This window comes from Penicillium solitum (assembly GCF_028829755.1).
Source record: "Penicillium solitum strain IBT 25940 chromosome Unknown utg000003l_segment0_segment0, whole genome shotgun sequence".
Classification (NCBI taxonomy): domain Eukaryota; kingdom Fungi; phylum Ascomycota; class Eurotiomycetes; order Eurotiales; family Aspergillaceae; genus Penicillium; species Penicillium solitum.
Window position 1 is genome coordinate 4,578,453 of NW_027072123.1, and position 17,466 is coordinate 4,595,918.

Genomic DNA, 17,466 nt, shown 5'->3' on the forward strand with positions numbered 1-17,466 from the left:
CTCCGACCGTTTAAAGACAACAGGGGCACGGGAAATGATTCCAGACGTGTCAGAAGATGGATTAAGTAGGTTTGCATACAGTGAAATGCCCCCTTTTGGGGGGTGGGATCAGAAGCCATCACTGTTGTTATGGTAAGAGTGTGTCGACGGCCTGAGAACGTCGGCATCGATTAAGTACGACTAATCGCAGTGGACTTATCGTAGTCGCGCTTATCGGGCGCGATAAGACATCTTCCATCTAGTTACAGATTGAGGTCCGTGTATAGCTCACGTGACCACCTGGGCACACCCGTGGACCAGGGGTTTAACCGTGCCAAGCGCCCAATACACCGGGTCCGCCTATCTCTCCTCCGCCTGGGCACCACCACCAATTCATTTACATACCATCCGTGACCATCCATCCTTGCCTCCTTCGCATATAGTCGTTTTTTTTCCCTTCTCAGATTTGCTCAATTGTTCCATTCCTAAGAGTGACACCTCTATTTAAACAAGCTTGGCCGGCAAAGGTGAGCCCGAGGATAGCTCAAGCCTACATCAAAGTCAGACACAACATACCCGTGGACGCAATGACCCAACCAAAGCCAGATCCCAAAGCATTAGGCAAGCCAAAAGGAGTATGTACACTGCATCGCAGATACCAATCTAAACACTATCAGCCCACTTAATTTCTTAGCCAAACTCTCCAATTTTCCGTACATTTTTCATATCAAATGGGTCCTCCAATACTGATCTTGATCTAGTCTCTCAATGCTCCTATTGCAGCTTTTACAATGGCTGTCCTCCTTTGTTCATACTGTATTAGCTCTATCCGCACTGCGCGGCGAGATGCCCAGACCCAAGCTCCGGGGTCCAGTTCTTATCAGCGAGCTACGCCATTTGAAAGAAAAGACGAGTCTTGGGTTCAACAAGCACTTGATGAGAGTCGAGGGCAGAATGGTGGGAAGGGACGGCCTTGAGGTATACCTATGTTGAAAGGTGCTTTTGTACATGTATGATATAGATTGAATCCGCTACAGCAGTGTTTGATAAAAGTTTGTGATACCAACATGTAGAATTATTTGTTCATTGAGGTTCTTTGTTGCTATATAGGTGTGAATAAACCAGACTCAATCTGGAAATAACATCGGCATCTTCATATTCAATCAGAATTTTCAGTGTATGAATGATCATGCACCGGGAGTCTAAGTGTATTGACAACCCAGTTCAATCTTGAAATTGTTCATCATGTGAATAGTGAAGGGATGTGTGTGGCCAAAGGAATTGCAAGGTGCGTAAGAATAAACATGGGTGATGAGACTATACAGGCACATCTAGCTGCCTTTCGATATATCAAAGGGCCACAAAGCCAATGGCAAACATAATTGGTTGAATGTAAGATAGGTTAGCAAGTGATCCTGATCAAAATCGGGCCGAATTATATCTGAGATTGATCTGCGACCGATGTAGGATTGATGCTCAAAGTGCTGACATTAAACACTTGAAAGACATGTACAAATTGATGATTGTTGAAGAAAAAAGTGTGAAGGGAGAAGTGGAAAGGGAAGGATGAAAAAAATAATTGCAGCAAATTTAAATAGTGTGTCACGTGGTTGCCCCATATGTTTGTTCACCACTCTACTTTCAGCCTGGGCAACATTTTATACAACATCTATCAGCATCAAGTTCGAAACTAGACTTTGAAGTCCGCCACTTTAACTCTAGTGTAAAAGTTGTGCTTTTTAATTTAACCTATAGGAAGGGCTATGTCATTCTGAATCTGCTATGACTATGGTTTATATATGAACATTGCTTCGACTAGATTTGAAGCAATATTCATAAAAATATAGATTAACTCAAATTGACTTCCATACGAGGCTGAGGAATTATAGCTTACTCGTAATTTTAAATGCCTGAACTGTCTCGCTGTTCTTCTATTCACCAAACCTCTACTCAAGCCTCTCACTTGTCTCTTCTCAATTATCTCTCTCTCTCTTGTTTTTCAATATGGCATCAACCAAAAACTCCTCCCTGTTGTGCAAGGCAGTAGGTGGACTTTTTATGGAGGATCGTTTCTCGGATGTGACCATTGTCTGCCAGGAGATGACTTTCAAGGCACATCGCGCCATTATCTGCACACAGTCTTGTTTTTTCGATGCCGCTCTTAAACATGGCTTTAAGGTAAGATGCTCAGTGTCCAATAGTTTCAGTTGCTTACATATAATTTTCCAAGGAATCCATCAGCGGGACCATAAACCTACCCGACGACGACCCGGAGACCATCAGACGAGTCCTCTGCTTTCTCTACCAGCAGACTTACAATGACCAATATGTGGAGTCAAAAAGCAATGCGCCAGGCAAATATGAGAACCGAACAAAGGAGTCCGAACACAGAAAGACCACTGCTTACAACAACTTCTCTGTCTACCTTGCGGCCGACAAATTTGGCATCCTTCCTCTCAAGGAGCTTGCTTTGAGCAAGCTTTCTGCATGGATCAGAGACCACTACATGACACCATGGTTCCCCAAAATCGCTCTCGAAATCATGACATCAATGCCTCATGATTCCAGTCTTCTCGGTCTTCTCGTGGATGTCATTTCTAACCATGTCTATACACTTGGCAACAACAATGAAATTCTTGAGCTTCTCAAGGATCACGGTCAACTCGGATCTCTCATTATTTCGAGAATAGTGAAAAGGGCCAGGGTTTGCTATTGACAGGTCCTTTGTCAAGACTGCGAAGCACTCTTTGTTGTGGACATGGAGGCGGGAGAGTTTCCTCACATAGGTTTTTTCCGTTGTGAGAATTGCCAGGCTCGGCATGAAAGTTGACAACAATCTGTCATTTTCAAAAGCATCCTCACTACTTTCAAATTATCACACAGTTGAAACAACCACAATTTCGAATACAACACTAGTACAAAGGAGGTGGAACCCAAGGAGATACGGTGGTCTGGAGGTCTCTTGGAATTCATTCATACCAGATGCTTCACAATGGTCGAGATGGATTCCTATCTATTATTTCCTAGTGGGTTTCAATTGAAATATATTCTTCATCTTCCAAAATCAGAGATAAGAGCCATTGCTTTATTCGAGGATGTATATTCACGAGAGTGGGCAAGCATGCAGAATAGGTGATGTATATACAGAAAAAGACATGCAGAAACCAGGAAGATAGTAGACAAGTTTAAAAAGCAAACAAGAAAAGAAAAGTCATGCTTTAAAGTCATGCTTTGAGACACAATAATCTTTCAGCTAAGATGCAGCGAGCATGTGAAGACATGTGAAAGCTGTTTCACATGTCAGAGCCTTAAAGTCTGGAGAACACTGTCATATATGCCGAGACCCTCGTATGCGTTCAGAATGCAGTAGCCAAAATTTACTCGCTAAAGATTGATCTGCAAATGTCGGGCAACAGACCGCCCCGTCCATGTCTATACAGGTTGTGACAAAAAGAAAAGGAAGGACTTGGCGGACAGAAGCAGTGGGGTGCGGTGTTTTAAAAGCGGATATGAAAGGAGGAGATTGGAGATTGGAGGTAGTCTCTTGTGTGTTGATTTATCGGGGGGTGTCAAATGGATCTCCCAGCTTCTTCTTCCATCTGGATCCTCAGCGCACCCTCATGCTGCAAGGTACTGATCTGCTTCCGCAGGTATTCGTAGGTGAGCATGGTAGTCATGGCGGCCGGGACGGCCCGGAACAGATTGACGCCGATCCCGGAGTAAAACGCACGCCATCCCTCTTCCTTGAGGATTGTCTGGAACGTGCGCACCATTCCATTATAGCGTGGGCGGCTAGGCATTCCGTCTGACGAAGATATGCCGCCCGACCGGCCGCGGTCATGTGGATGTTTCAATCCGCCGCGGAACGCAATCTCTTCGTGGGATTGTGCCGGAATAGTCCGTTGCTGTGTTTGGAGTCGGGTCCGCAAGACCTCGTGCGGGTATGTGACTGTGCTTGCACAGATCTTGCTGAGGAAAGTAGCGACAGATATTCCCACCCAGTGTGAGCTACCGGTATCAGGATGTTCACCGATACCATAGCCTGTCAATGCCATCTTTAGATATTCGTAGAGGGGAAATTGAATGGCCACATGGGTCAGTCCTAGCAGGGCCGGGGTGAGGCCAGAGTAGAAGGAGCGAAGGCCCTCAATTTGATACATCTTGCGAGCAGCATCCCATGTTCCTGAGTATTGCCAAGGGGCTCGCACTCCTTCGCTGTTTTGTTTAAGGCTTTGTGACATGAGCCTGGTCTTAATGACCCAAATGGGGTTCGTCACAACAGTTGAACATGCGCCAGCTGTGATTGATGCATAGCCGCGGGATAACCACCAGCTTCCTATAATTTAGTCAGTATTGATGAATGACCGAATCCTCCATTCTGGAGGTACCTACCTGTCTGGTCATAGAAGTATTCACGAGTCCGGTCATAGACTGCTAGATAAACAGCCCAGGTGGGAAGATATCCCAGCAACATTGGACCTAGTCCCTGGTAGAGACCGCGAACGCCATCTTCTCGCCAAATCTTCCTTCCACTTCCGAGCATGCCACGATATAGCACCCCCGAAGCAACTTCTTGTGCTCCCCGCCGAAACCCACCCTGGGCTTGGAGCTTCGTTTTGATAACATCAAGAGGACAGGTGACAATACCAGAGGCCACGCCAGCGCTGGCTCCGCAGAAAGGTGCTATGTAAAAGTTGGGTATGTTGGTGGAAAAGATCTCGAGGCGTGCTTTGAAATCAGAGCTCGGTGCGGCGGGCACATTGGGAGCATTATCGACATGGATTGACTGGGTTTGGTTTTGGGGGCTGTTCGGAGCGCTTCGGCCGTTTGTAGTCATCTTGGTGGCCGGCGCTCACGCAGCTTGTCGAACCGTACTGAATCAACGAGGGCTCCCGGACACGAGCATATCGGGTGCTCGATCCGGAACCCAAGAACCCTATTTCAAACCAAGCTGGGAAAGAGATGCAGATTTATCCGAATATCCAAAGTCCAAAGTTCAAAGTCCGTAAATAGTGTAAGGAAGAAGGTGTGAGTAATGACGGAGGATTGAGAGAGAGTTTTCGGGGCCGATGGTTGCCGAACCCGGTCTGATTGCGTTGAATGCGCAATGTTCTATTATCTTGCAGCACGGACGTGGGCGGGGTTTTCAGAACAAACAAGCTTCTCAGCGTAAGCAGGGACTAGTTGTGGCACTGAGGCTTAACAAATCCCACCTCTGTCAAAGCAAGCTATAAGATCGAAAAGGAGATATGACATAGGAAACCCATCCGTTAGGTGGAGTGCGCCGATTGACATTCCCAGTTTCTATACCGCCTGAGGCATCTAAATATCACGTGTTGTTGGCCTCAGGCGTAGAATTGCCGTTTCAGGACTAGCTTCCCGAGCTCCGTTTTGCACAACCTCGCAACATCGGGTCATCTCGTGTTCCAGTCGGATAGCCTTACCAACCCTTCACCACACCCACGTCAATTGGGATACCCGGGATTCAAAATGTCTGCCCCTTCGCTCGCCAGTTACATCGTCAAGCGCCCATGGCTCAAGAGCTGGCTCACACCTCTCTCCCACTGGTACACCGATGCCGCCGGTTACAGGAGACTCGGACTCAAGTAAATCTTGCCCTCCCACATCGACAACCCCCCGACCACGAGCGATTGAGACAAGGATTGGGAATTGGCTGGTCAAATTCGTCGCGTACCGGTGGCATATCCTTTGAGTGCGATCGCAGTTGTATCGAATTTGCCCGGAGGCCCGGTCTTTGGGATATCGTTCGCGGCAGGGTTGGACCGAAACACTTGCTAACCACCGAACTAGGTTCGATGACTTGATCCCTGAGGAGAGCGAGAACGTCCAGAAGGCCATCAAGCGTCTTCCCGCCAAGGAGGCCTACGACCGTGTCTTCCGTATCCGCCGTGCTTTCCAGGTTCGACCGACCCCCTTCCTCTGTATCCGACTGGCGCAGAACCTAACAAATGTGTCAATTGCAGTGCTCTATCTCCCACACTCTCCTTCCCGCCAACGAGCAGATCAAGCCCGAGGAGGTGAGTCCCCAACATCCAAATTTCGCCCTCCCCGCATTGGTCTCCATATCGGCCAATCCTGTTGCATGGATTTGTCACATTCATCCCGACTCCGTTTTGGGGCATCCACTCATTATAACGAACACAATGCTAACGATGTGAATCAAATAGGACGTCGAGTACCTTAGCCCCATCATCCGCGAGATCGAGAAGGAGGTTAAGGAGCGTGCTGACCTTGACAACCTTGTTGTCCGCAAGTAAGCCGTTGCTGCTTGGTTCAATAGAATATGAAAACAGGGGGGTTGGGTAGCATTGTTGTTGACATGGAATAAACGCCTGGTGTGCTTTCTTCGTAATGGAATGGGCGTCGTCGTCGGCGGCCCATGGCTTGGTTACGCAGCCTGAGTGTACTGATACTGTACAAATCGATTTTCTTCGCGCGCTTATACCTCTGGTCAATCTTGTAATCGACAAGTGGGTCTTGCACCTCTTGCTGTATTCATAACATTTAGTAATGACTGGAGTGGTTCGAGGTAACGTAGCCTATGCAGGTTGCGGTGCCTGGTGTGCTTGGGCGTCAGGCGCCCAACCACATCTGCCTGCATATGTATATCATCTTCAATTATTCCCCTTTTCTCATGCCCACGGAAGCAGAGTCACATTCGCTGTCAAGCATTGACTATATACATTATGGTAACATCTATACTACAGATCTCAAATTCTCGAGGTCCGGTAAACCACACAGTATCAAGGCAGCCTGATTCACAGAGGTAGTACATCTACGTCTTTTAACCACCAAGAACAGCCACATCAACGTCCTCAATCCTCCACATATACCACATAAACAGACTCCTAGATTATGTAGGTAAGCACATTGTCTACATCATCAACAGGGTAAAACATACCTGTATGGTGCAAACTTGGCAGCAAGTTCCAGCATATCCTTTTCAGCCATATATTTGAACTTACCACCACCCTTGCCCTTGAGTTTGCTCACATCGCGACCCACAAAGGCAGCACAACCTCGTCTACTACTGTGTCAATAAACCCACTGACCCACAACCCATCCCATCCCAGCCGTAGGACAAAGGATTTGCATAGAACAAAAACAAGATATGAACTTACTGTACTCCCAAATCCCCAGTAGAAAACACATCAATGCGCTTGAGCGCAAACATAGCAAACATCTCAACCGACCACTTCCCCAATCCACGAACAGCAATAAGCTTCTCAAAAAGCTCCTCATCAGTAGCCCGTGCCAACATCCTTGCTCCGAGCTCTCCACTAGCAAACTTTTCCGCAAGTCCCTGGATATACTCCGCCTTGCGCTGCGACAGCCCCGCCGTCCGCAGTGTAGGAATATCACACTTAGCGACCTGGTCCGGGGTCGGGAACTTTGCATGTCTATGTCCATCCGGCGCAACAGTATCGGGTAAATCAAATAGCGTCAGAAACTTGTTCCTGATAGACTTTGCTGCCGCGCCGGAGACTTGCTGGCCGATGATGCTACTGGTCAGGCTGTTGAATGGGTCGATCTCCTCGGCTAAGCCGGCAGGCGAGAAGAGCGGACATGGATGCTGCTCAATCACTGTTGCGATGCGGGAATCTGTTGCTATAAGGTGCGCGGCAGCTTTCTCGAGTAGTGTCCCTGTTGTGGCCATTGGCCGTGGAAGGCCGGTTTTTGAGGGGGAGACATCTTCCACGTGGGCTGGGTAGGCGTTTACCGTTGAGCCATGAGGGGTGATGAGGGTTGCGTTCGTTCGATGCGGGTCGACGGGGCGGTCGAGGGGAGGGGGTGTCTGAGGTCTGAATATCGTGGGATTAGTGGCTGAGGGCTGGTTGTCTGTTTCTTGTTTCTCCGTGACTGCTGGCTCAGGGGACCAATAGGAGGTTCCTGTTTTTGGTTTCGTCTTTGTGGGCCGTTTATCTGATTTGTTGGACTTTGCGGGTGCCGTGCGAGGTTTTGTCACTGCGCTGCGTTGAACTCTGGTTGCTTCGCTTGGAGCTGCGCTTTGCAGTAGTGGTGCCTTAATGGTTGGGGTGGAACCAAGTCGGGCTGAACGTCTGAGTGACATTCTTGAGAAATATATGAGATACCCCGTTTCCAATGACCTATGTACCAGCTCTGGGAAAGTCTCGAGAAGGTTATAGGGGAAGCTGGGGTTTGCGGAGGTGCGGAGTTGGAGATTCGCCGCGCTACCCCACGAGTGCCAAGCATAATGACGCTCTTCGATGGCAGGTGGACGGACAGACATGCAAACTTCTATCATTGAGCGTTGATTCTTGATATGAGAATTGATTTCATTTTTCTTGTGTATACTTTTAAGGATACCACTTTTCCTCTAGCTATCACATATATTCAAATACATATATTTTTCAGTATCTCCTCCCGTCAGCACAACCATCTATATATCTTCCCAGTAAAGAGACCTCCAAACCCCTCCAAAAGGTTACTTCCACACCAATTCTACACGTGCCCATGGAAGACAAGGTTATACATTCCACTGCATAGTTATTATAATTTACCTTTTTGACCCGGGGTTATGCGTCATGACTTATACATAAGTTATATTGAAACTTACAGGAGTAGAATTTACATTGAATTGCATATTTATTTCACCTGTCTCTCTCTACAGATGCAGACCCAGGAACTTCTCAACATCTGATCATCCGTCTCGAATTAGTGTATGCAGCCGTAGTGGATCATCTGCAGGATATATCGGCGCTCCCCATTGCTGTGACTGTATCTGTGATGCCGTGACAAGCGCCGACTACCATCGCAGCTGTTGCAGTCCCGCATATTTTAAAATACCCGTTGCTAGACATTAGTAACAAGGCCCTGCTTGTGTATCGCATGGAAGCAAAATTTATTGCCGAGAGATGGTATATAAAGTCTTCCATGGTAGACTCGCGGCTCGAGCTTCTTGGAAATCAATTTTCACTCGACGAGCGTGATGTGCTCATTACATTATGACTTAGCCTAGCGTATGAAGGTAATTAAATGCGTGATGGATATGGTACGCAACATGTTGAATGCATGATGCTATTAATACTTCTTGATGGGTTTACCATTTAGTTCTATATTGCAAGCAGTTTTTATTCTTTACGTCGATTAAAAATCGAGAAAATTTCTCAATCTACATATATATTACATATTAGAATTGAATCCAAGGGCTATTTGAACCAATAAAAATCCTAGTATTCTCATTGTTGAAATAGACTGTCCTATAAATATCCAAGATTCACTCAATGGTACCCGCCAGCAAATCAATTCTTGCGAGACGTATACGGAAAAAGTATGAAGAGGATTGTACCTTGGATTTATAGCGAAAAGTCACACGATTGGATACAATATACTCCGCTGAGGAACTATCCGCAAGAACACCCCGTGGACCGAAATCGAAGATCCATGGTAGCTTCGTAATACAATACAACGGCTTTTACATGAACGTACGACAACGACCACTAGTAACCTAGAGGATTAAGCATAAATAGATCGATATAGTCATGGCATATCGGCGTGATCTTATTTTAGAGAATTGTTTAGCTAAATGGAGATTACATGGAAGATTCAGGTGCTCGCGTCAGTGACCAAGGATTATATTAACCCGCCGACTAATTATATCCGGGAGGGAAAAAATAGAAAAAAATAAAAAATAGAAAAGTGGAAACGAACCGACCGTTCATTTAATGCAATTAGAGTAAAAACGGAGATTAGTATTTAGGCCGAAGCGTTACAACCTGGACCGAGTCAAATCCCCGAAGACGTTTCTGCATCAGTTCGAAACAAGAATGGATCCTTGTTTGTGAGACCATTAGTCTTGGAAGCCACAGACCACGAGAATCTTCGCATTGTAGCCCTAGTGTGCACGAACCACGATGATCCGGATTAGGATATAAACACATACCCCAGAGTGGTCGGGCGAGTGAATTGTGCCTGTTTACTTTTCGATAATGGTCTGGTGTTATAGAGAATGTGGCCATTCGCGACCCCTAGATAGACACACACCCGTTGCTGAGCGCTCCACGCATTCCGGTGCGTGGCCAGTCTCTCGGCCTCCTAGGGCCGACAGGACGGGAATGTGAGTTGAATGCCATGAGACAGAAATCACCATACGGGGTACTTTATACACATGCGTCTTTTGTACTTTGTAATATGACAAGTGGCTGTTTAGGACAGCACAGAGCTGGCCCTAGCTTGATGTTTCGCGGTATCTATATTTGTGGTGTAATGAGCATGGGTATCAAGGCCCGCGTGTCAACTTTTTTTTTTTGCAATTTTGCAATTTTGTAGACGCGGGTTTTGCTACATGACAACGCGGCCATGCTCCATAGTCGAAGAGGTAGAATACTAGTATACATAATGAACCAAGTTTTCTGATAAGATTCTAAGCGATTGAAGAAAAAAAAAAACATATCACTTAGTGGAGCGCGGTACAAGAGTGGGGTGAGACGCAGTTAACTCCGTTCTGAAACATTTCCTGACTTTACACACTGTAACATCTCCGATAATGACTTTGTTGCCACCCGAAAGGGCATATTTGTGTTGTGTAAACATTGAATATCTAATGACCAACACTGTCAATTCCATTGGGTCTTGAAGAATAAGATGCGATGGAACTTCTATTTGAAGACTTGCCGGGTCGATGAAGCTCTAGACATGGCTTGATCGTGTCTTAGTTAAAGCTCCATCCTCGGGCCAAAGTTATAGCCGGGGTTCTGGATTGTTACCGAAAGCGCACAGATCTTGAAATTTTCATTTGTCCGTACGCCATACATTGAAAATTTCCAGATGTGTCGTGGATCGTCTTGGAGCTGCATCATTGTGATTTAAAGCTGTACATCGTACAATATAGGCAAGGTAGGTGCAGATATACCCAGCGAAATTATGTACCTAGTTGGGTACGAATGAAAATTGTGGCGAAGCTGCACAAAATCAGTTGCGATCGACTATTGATCTCCGATAGTTAAATTACCTCTTATGCCAACTGCTGTGCGCATAACACATAAAATATGGGCCAGGGGATCGGACTGCATGGTTTGATGCTGAAGATCAGGCTTTCTTTGACACCATTTGCGTATTATACTCGCGAGGGGGGCGGTTGTTTCGCCTCAGGTAGAGCTGTATTTTCGGGAAACAGCGAGGATTGACGATGATCCAGGGCGAGTCATTCCAACGTGCCAATCAGAAGTCGCACATACCGGGGAATCGACGATAGCGGCAGGAGGCGGGTCCACAGAAGGCTTGGGTTCCCGCAAATTTAGATCGGCCACTATCAAAGTGAAAAGCTTCGAAACCAAGTTAATCGATTGCGTGGCTGTGTTTTGGGTGGGGGAATGGTTGTTGATATGCTCCGTACGGAGTGTTAAGAGGGATACAACGATTGACAAGTTTGTACAGAGTATATTGTATGATAGTAGCTATAAGGGTTGGACATTGTCTCATATAAATGCAATAATATCCAATGAGAAACAAAGTTATAGCATAAGACATTTGAAGATCTACAGGGGAGTTTCGAGCGAGCTTGGTCGCATGGATGACGACAGCAGGTGATAGATAGGATGGGATGGGGCCGTTGATAAATTGGCTAGCGAACTTCTGATTGACCCGTTGTTGTCAAGTGCTATAGGATTGGACGTTCGTTATAAGCTAGTATTTATGCATTACAAAGTATTATTAGACCCGTCTAGTGGTAACGCTGTATCCGCTCGATGGGTGATGGGCTGGTATAAATTTGCATGGGATTTTTGTCCATGTCCAAGATACCGAGGATATATGACTAGGTACTTTTGATAGGCCTAAGAGAAGCTCCAAGACAATGTGGGAAATGATGGTTGTACAAAATCTACTGTGGCAACTATCATTCGTACTAAGGCGAGGCCTGATCAACCAGTTCCCAAGTTGTACAGGGTACGGAGTACATAGTACCTTACTTAGTGAGTGCATGGCCCAATTTAAAAGTGACGAAAACATTTACATTATGTACTTTATAGTATGTAAACATTGAATATCTACTACATGTGAACTCCAATGATATTCCGCATCCATGGAAATACAGATCGATGAATCATCAAAGTAAACAAAATACCGTAGGCAAATTCTATAACCACAAATGGAGAAAGGGGGGGCGAATGGGGACGTGGTACAACCTTGGAAAGAGTGCACTAGCGCTCAAAAGCAGGAATTGGTCTGGAATTATTTAAGAATTGAGTTTTTATTTTTATTTTTATTTTTGGTAATTTGGTAAATTTCCGTAATTTATAGTAATTTTCAGTTAATGGTAATTTCTTTTGGGGTAAACAGTGGTAACCAGTGGTAAGATTATGGCGAAACAGTCGAGTTGAAACCGGCGATAAAATACCTAGCACTGCCCTGGCACGGTCCTGACATGCCGGATGCGGTACTGTGTGTGTTTTTCTCATCCCCTTGGTATCGATAAACCCATATAAGTAAAAAAGTGGCACCTGGTAAGATTAGAATACAAACAATCTCCACCTCCCCTTTCCTCGCCCCAAGGCTCCTTCTTCTTCTTTATTTCTCCTCCAACCTTCGTCCATTCGTTCTTACCATTTGAGAGTTCCTGCCTTGTATACCCTCGGCAGTATTTTCGCTTCCCTCTCGTTTGAAGCGCTTCTTCTCTAATCACTCATTGCGAACTTACCTGCTCTACCATTCCCATATCTCTAATCGGTACAGCAATTCCCCCCCTGATCGAAAAATCCATCCCAGAATTCATCACTAACGTCTGCTTCAGAATCTATCATGTCTCTCAAGTACATCCTCCCTGCGCTGGCCGCCAGCCAGGCTGTTTTCGCTGCCTGTGAGTACTCTATTCCTGACAACTTCATACGCCCACTAACAGTGCCACCTCACAGCCTGCGGCGATACTAAGATCAAGTCCCAGAGCGATGCTGATGGGATCAACTCCTGCACCACCGTCAAAGGTGATGTCACCATTGACGAGTCCTACAGCGGCGACCTCTCGATCAGTGGTGTCGAGAAGATCACCGGTGGTCTGATCTGCTCTGGTGGTGCTAACGTCAGCTCCATCACTGCTACCACTCTTACCTCGATCGGAAAGGCCTTCGACTTGGAGGGTCTCACCACCCTGACCCTCCTCGATTTCGCTCAGCTCGACTCCGTTGGTTCCATTAACTGGGAGGCTCTCCCTAAGCTCCAGTCTCTGTCCTTCGCCAAGGGTGTCACTAAGGCTGGCGATGTTAGCATCGCTAACACTGGTCTGACTGACCTGAACGGTATCACCCTCAAGACCGTCGGTACCTTCAGCATCCAGAACAATCGTGACTTGAAGACCATCAACATCAACAACCTTGTCAACGCCACCGATCTGATCAGCTTCTCGGGTAACTACGACACCCTCGAGGTCGACCTCCCTAACCTGGGCACCGGTACCAACATGACCTTCCAGAACATCTCCTCCGTCTCCCTGCCTTCTCTCGAGAAGCTCACCGGTCAGCTCGGCTTCTGGGGTACCAAGTTCGAGACCTTCTCCGCACCCAACCTGACCCAGACCGGTGACCTGATCTTCAAGGACAACTCCAAGCTGTCCAACATCAGCATGCCCGTCCTGAAGACTGTTGACGGTGGATTCACCATTGCCCGTGATGATAAGCTCTCCACCATCAGCTTGCCTGCCCTCCAGCGTGTCAACGGTGCCATTGACTTCAGCGGTACCTTCAACAAGTAAGCGACCTTGCCCCCATGGTTTTCTCCACGCATAAATACTAATCGCGAATAGGCTTTCTCTCGGTGCTCTCAAGGATGTCGAGGGTAGCTTCAACATGCAGAGCACCCGCGGTAACTTCAGCTGCAGCGATCTCCGCAAGCTGAAGAGCGACGATGTCATCAAGGGTGGCTTCAAGTGCGATGCCACCAACAACAACCCCACCACTGCCAACGGTGGCTCCGGCACCTCCAGCTCTAGCTCCAGCAGCTCTTCCAGCACCAGCTCCGGCGCTGCCTTCATGAACGCTGCCAACGTCCCCGTCGTCGGCCTCGCCGCTGTCTTCGGTGCCCTTGCCCAGCTTCTGTAAGGGGTTGATTAGTGGAGGATTCAAATGACCTTGGGGATTTTTGTACAAAAGTCTACCAAGCAACGAGCTCAATATTCGTTCCACATTGCAGTTGTTACGATAATAATTCGGTCTTTTGTGGAGAAAATTCGCAATATGGATTCTGACCTCGGGAGACGCTTCCCCGGAAGGAGTTTTTTTTCTTATCCTTTGTGTTGATTGCTTTGCTATGTTCCAAGGTTCGCTCATCGCGTCCTAATGCATTCGGTTGCCCTTTGTAACCTGCTTGTTCCCTGTTGATACACCGAGAGGGGAGGCTGCTTCGGACCTGTGGGCGTGATCTCGGTTCTTGTTGTACTTCTTGTGTAAACATTCCTTGAGCTTTTTTTTAATGCCGTAATATTCCCTTTTATTCTAGTTGCGTGCGAACTAATGATTGTAATTGTGCCCTTTTTTTTACCCCTGACCTTCCCAAGAAATGTAGCTCCCTTGCACACACCTCCATGGATGTTTATCGTAGTAGTAGTAGTAGTAGTAGTAGTAGTAGTCATGTTGAGCCAGCGACCCCTTGGTCCATAGGGCCTCAGCATGCTCCTTGGACATTGTGTCTTTGCAGACTTAGGTGCCGTTCGTCCGTGTAACCTAGGCCCATCCCTGGTTCTGTCGCCCGATTTTTCATATCCAGCAAAGCCCGGAGCGTTCAACACTTTCCAGCTTTGGCTAATCCAAACAAGAGATATATCCACCATCACGAATGCTATCCCATGGCCACGCCATATTCAGCCCTCAAGCGTTAACTCTAACCTCCAGTCAAATTAAGCCATAGACCAACTTCTGCCAGATCCCCAAAGTCAAATCTCCGCATCTCTGAATCTAGCCTCCCCATTTTCCAAATCCCGCACCGCAAAGTCGAACACCGCAAAGCATCCACATCTACATCCACAACCACAACCCACATATAACAAAATTCCCGGTGAATCAAGTACAACATATTACCTAGATTATGTCTAGCTATACACACGCCCACTACTCTATTATTGAACCCACTCCCACAGCCACCACTCCAACCGAGGTCATATCGACCAGGATCACAAAGACAGTGGATCCAGGTGGGTACGCACTAAGTGCTAGACGCTAGGCACTGGGATATCGGTAGAACACATCCATGTGGAATGGAGTGTATGCGTTGTTCTTTTTCTAGGCTAGCTACTAGGTGCCTTAGTAGTGGGATGGAGTCATGGATTCTGGAACAAGAAACATGATCGGGGACTTAGATCGGGCAGACGGGCTAGAGGCGGGAGGAAGATAGGAAGTCGTTCCCGGGACTCTCTTGTCCTGTCAATGACTATTGAGTTTTACTCTTCGGGGTTTATGAAGTGGCAAGGCTGGGTTTGTGGAGGGGGTCTGGTCCCCGGTTGGTGGTTAGTTCGGGGTGAATTAGATAGGAATAGTGCCGTTACATATTGTGAAAAGGAGGATAGCAATGAAGATACGGAGGAGTAGTATATTATTTCTATGTGGACTAGTGAATATTTACTTCTATACTCTCACCCTCAAGTAGGTAGGTCTAAATGTTATTATGTTGTTATTGCTGTACCTGTCAAGAGATATAGATTGTATATGCTAGGGATATAACGATAGTACAATCAATATAAGGCTATATCCGTACTCGTACTAAAACTGCCATGTGCGTCTCAGGATCATCCTGTGACTCGCATCAAAGTCTCGAAACAGTTGAAAATGGAGTTGCCAAGACCAGCCCAGTTCATCGGGAAAAACTCGATCAGTCGAATCCACAGCGCCGGGCCGTGTCGCTCAATCCGATTCGAAGACCCCTCCTGGACGGGCGAAACAGGATCAGGATCGCAGCTAACTCGAAATGGGATAACGGATATTAACAAAACGTAGTGTGATTGGTTGGTTGCTTTATCCGGGTAGGATATGGGGTTAAACGAAGGCTGGGACGTTGGGGGTTTTGATAGACTGGGTTGGCTAATAATGGAGTTAAGGAGTGTGTCGGCTATTGTTTTATGTATGCTATTTACTGCGTACTCCATGCATATATTGAGATGTTGTTTCATACTAGTGTGCTCACCAGGTAATTGTGCTAGTATTATCGAGTTAGTCGCAACTAGATATGCAGAGTGGCATCCTGGTGGCTGGGAAGAGGGGAATTGGCGATCTTTACGTTCTGAAGAACTTTCTGCATTAGTCCTATGGTCGCTGGAATCTTATCGTGAAGGACGAACTCCCAATCTTGAAACGGGGAACTGACAATCCCGCGATTTAGGCCGATACAGAGTAGTGGTGGATAGGATGACGACTGTGGAGGGGGTGTTGGATGTGTGCTTGCATATAAAGATTGCCGCATGTGTCGACCTACATAGGCTCCAGACCGTGCCTGCACGGCTGAAACGCACAAGACAGAATGTAGAACCGTTATTGTGTAGAAATTAGAAGATAAAGACATATGGAGACTGCAAGGACGGCAGCCCGCGACGATGATCGGCCTATAGGTTTTTTTTTTGCAATATTATTACTCTATTATTTTCTTCCTCTAAGTTTCGGGTCGCTCATTTGAAACCTTTGAGATGTAACAGCCGAAATTTTGATCTGTCAGTGTCAGAATCCTGGTTATACAATAGCAGAATATACTTTGATGGGATCTGACATGAATACGAGCCAAACAGCACCGATAATGGCCTGATTGGCCATCGTACACGACGTTGTAGACGTCGTATATTATATAATGTACGTACTTTGTACTTTGGGTGGCTTTTTTAGTGCCCTTGATCTACATCGCCATCGACGTGAACAGGGAACTACTACCAGGGTAAACCTTTGTGGGGTCTGGCGGCACTGATAGTGGGCATTGACCCTCCTTTTTCCTTCAGAAAAGATGCCGTATGTAGGTAATGTCGTCCTCTTGCCTACAGACCAGCCCGCTCAGCACGTAAGAACACAAAAAGTGGAGAGGAGTGCAGGACATGAGCTGGCATTAGAGATTACGGAGTACTCTATAGAGATTATAATATGCAGTGTAATGTGAAAGTGGCAAGGAGTTATTCCAAACGGAGCTCCGCTTCCGTACTTTGTCATTTCATACTCAAATCTCACACGAAAATGATGCATACCGGCCGAACCGAATAGAAAAATTAAAAACAAGGGTACCTGAATAAATATGCACATCTTCAGGCCTGGGCTACCAGGGTATACATCCGCCTTGCATTGGAGGCAACCAGCAATCCAGGTAATGGGAAATGGTGGAGGCCCCGAGCGCACCGTAGAGCGAATCGGTACGGCAATGCATCATGTAGGAACCAGATCCAGACCATCAAGGCGATCTCTGAACGAGAGATAAAAAGGTACCTTTTACAGAACTCCACACAGTACCTATGTTTGTCTCGATCGCGAACTCCACGGGGCAGTATCTATG

General features: G+C 46.8%; 6 protein-coding genes across 6 annotated transcripts; 4 read left to right on the top strand and 2 right to left on the bottom strand.

Annotated features, from left to right (window-relative positions):
- Positions 1-440: 440 nt before the first annotated feature.
- N7455_005674 (uncharacterized protein) lies at positions 441-992 on the top strand. The gene is made up of 2 exons (XM_065605096.1): positions 441-614; positions 741-992. Exons 1-2 carry the CDS (start codon positions 567-569, stop codon positions 954-956), a joined length of 264 nt encoding a protein of 87 aa, XP_065461996.1. The 5' UTR covers positions 441-566; the 3' UTR covers positions 957-992.
- Positions 993-1,983: 991 nt separating this feature from the next.
- N7455_005675 (BTB/POZ domain-containing protein) lies at positions 1,984-2,695 on the top strand (the record flags this gene model as incomplete). The annotated part of the gene is made up of 2 exons (XM_040961877.2): positions 1,984-2,157; positions 2,210-2,695. The coding sequence occupies 2 exons, from the start codon at positions 1,984-1,986 to the stop codon at positions 2,693-2,695; spliced, it is 660 nt and encodes a 219-aa protein (XP_040807687.1).
- An 853-nt stretch (positions 2,696-3,548) lies between these two features.
- N7455_005676 (uncharacterized protein) lies at positions 3,549-4,816 on the bottom strand (the record flags this gene model as incomplete). Its single annotated transcript, XM_040961887.2, has 2 exons — positions 3,549-4,315; positions 4,372-4,816. The coding sequence occupies 2 exons, from the start codon at positions 4,814-4,816 to the stop codon at positions 3,549-3,551; spliced, it is 1,212 nt and encodes a 403-aa protein (XP_040807686.2).
- A 653-nt stretch (positions 4,817-5,469) lies between these two features.
- On the top strand, positions 5,470-6,257 carry N7455_005677 (ubiquinol--cytochrome-c reductase subunit 7; the record flags this gene model as incomplete). Its single annotated transcript, XM_040961891.2, has 4 exons — positions 5,470-5,585; positions 5,791-5,899; positions 5,964-6,017; positions 6,168-6,257. 4 exons carry the CDS (start codon positions 5,470-5,472, stop codon positions 6,255-6,257), a joined length of 369 nt encoding a protein of 122 aa, XP_040807684.1.
- Positions 6,258-6,273: 16 nt separating this feature from the next.
- Positions 6,274-8,071, bottom strand: alkA (DNA-3-methyladenine glycosylase II; the record flags this gene model as incomplete). Its single annotated transcript, XM_040961867.2, has 4 exons — positions 6,274-6,489; positions 6,800-6,848; positions 6,902-7,024; positions 7,122-8,071. 4 exons carry the CDS (start codon positions 8,069-8,071, stop codon positions 6,274-6,276), a joined length of 1,338 nt encoding a protein of 445 aa, XP_040807697.2.
- Positions 8,072-12,385: 4,314 nt separating this feature from the next.
- On the top strand, positions 12,386-14,051 carry ecm33 (GPI-anchored protein Ecm33; the record flags this gene model as incomplete). Its single annotated transcript, XM_040961884.2, has 5 exons — positions 12,386-12,402; positions 12,626-12,687; positions 12,752-12,817; positions 12,873-13,701; positions 13,757-14,051. 5 exons carry the CDS (start codon positions 12,386-12,388, stop codon positions 14,049-14,051), a joined length of 1,269 nt encoding a protein of 422 aa, XP_040807670.2.
- Positions 14,052-17,466: the final 3,415 nt, after the last annotated feature.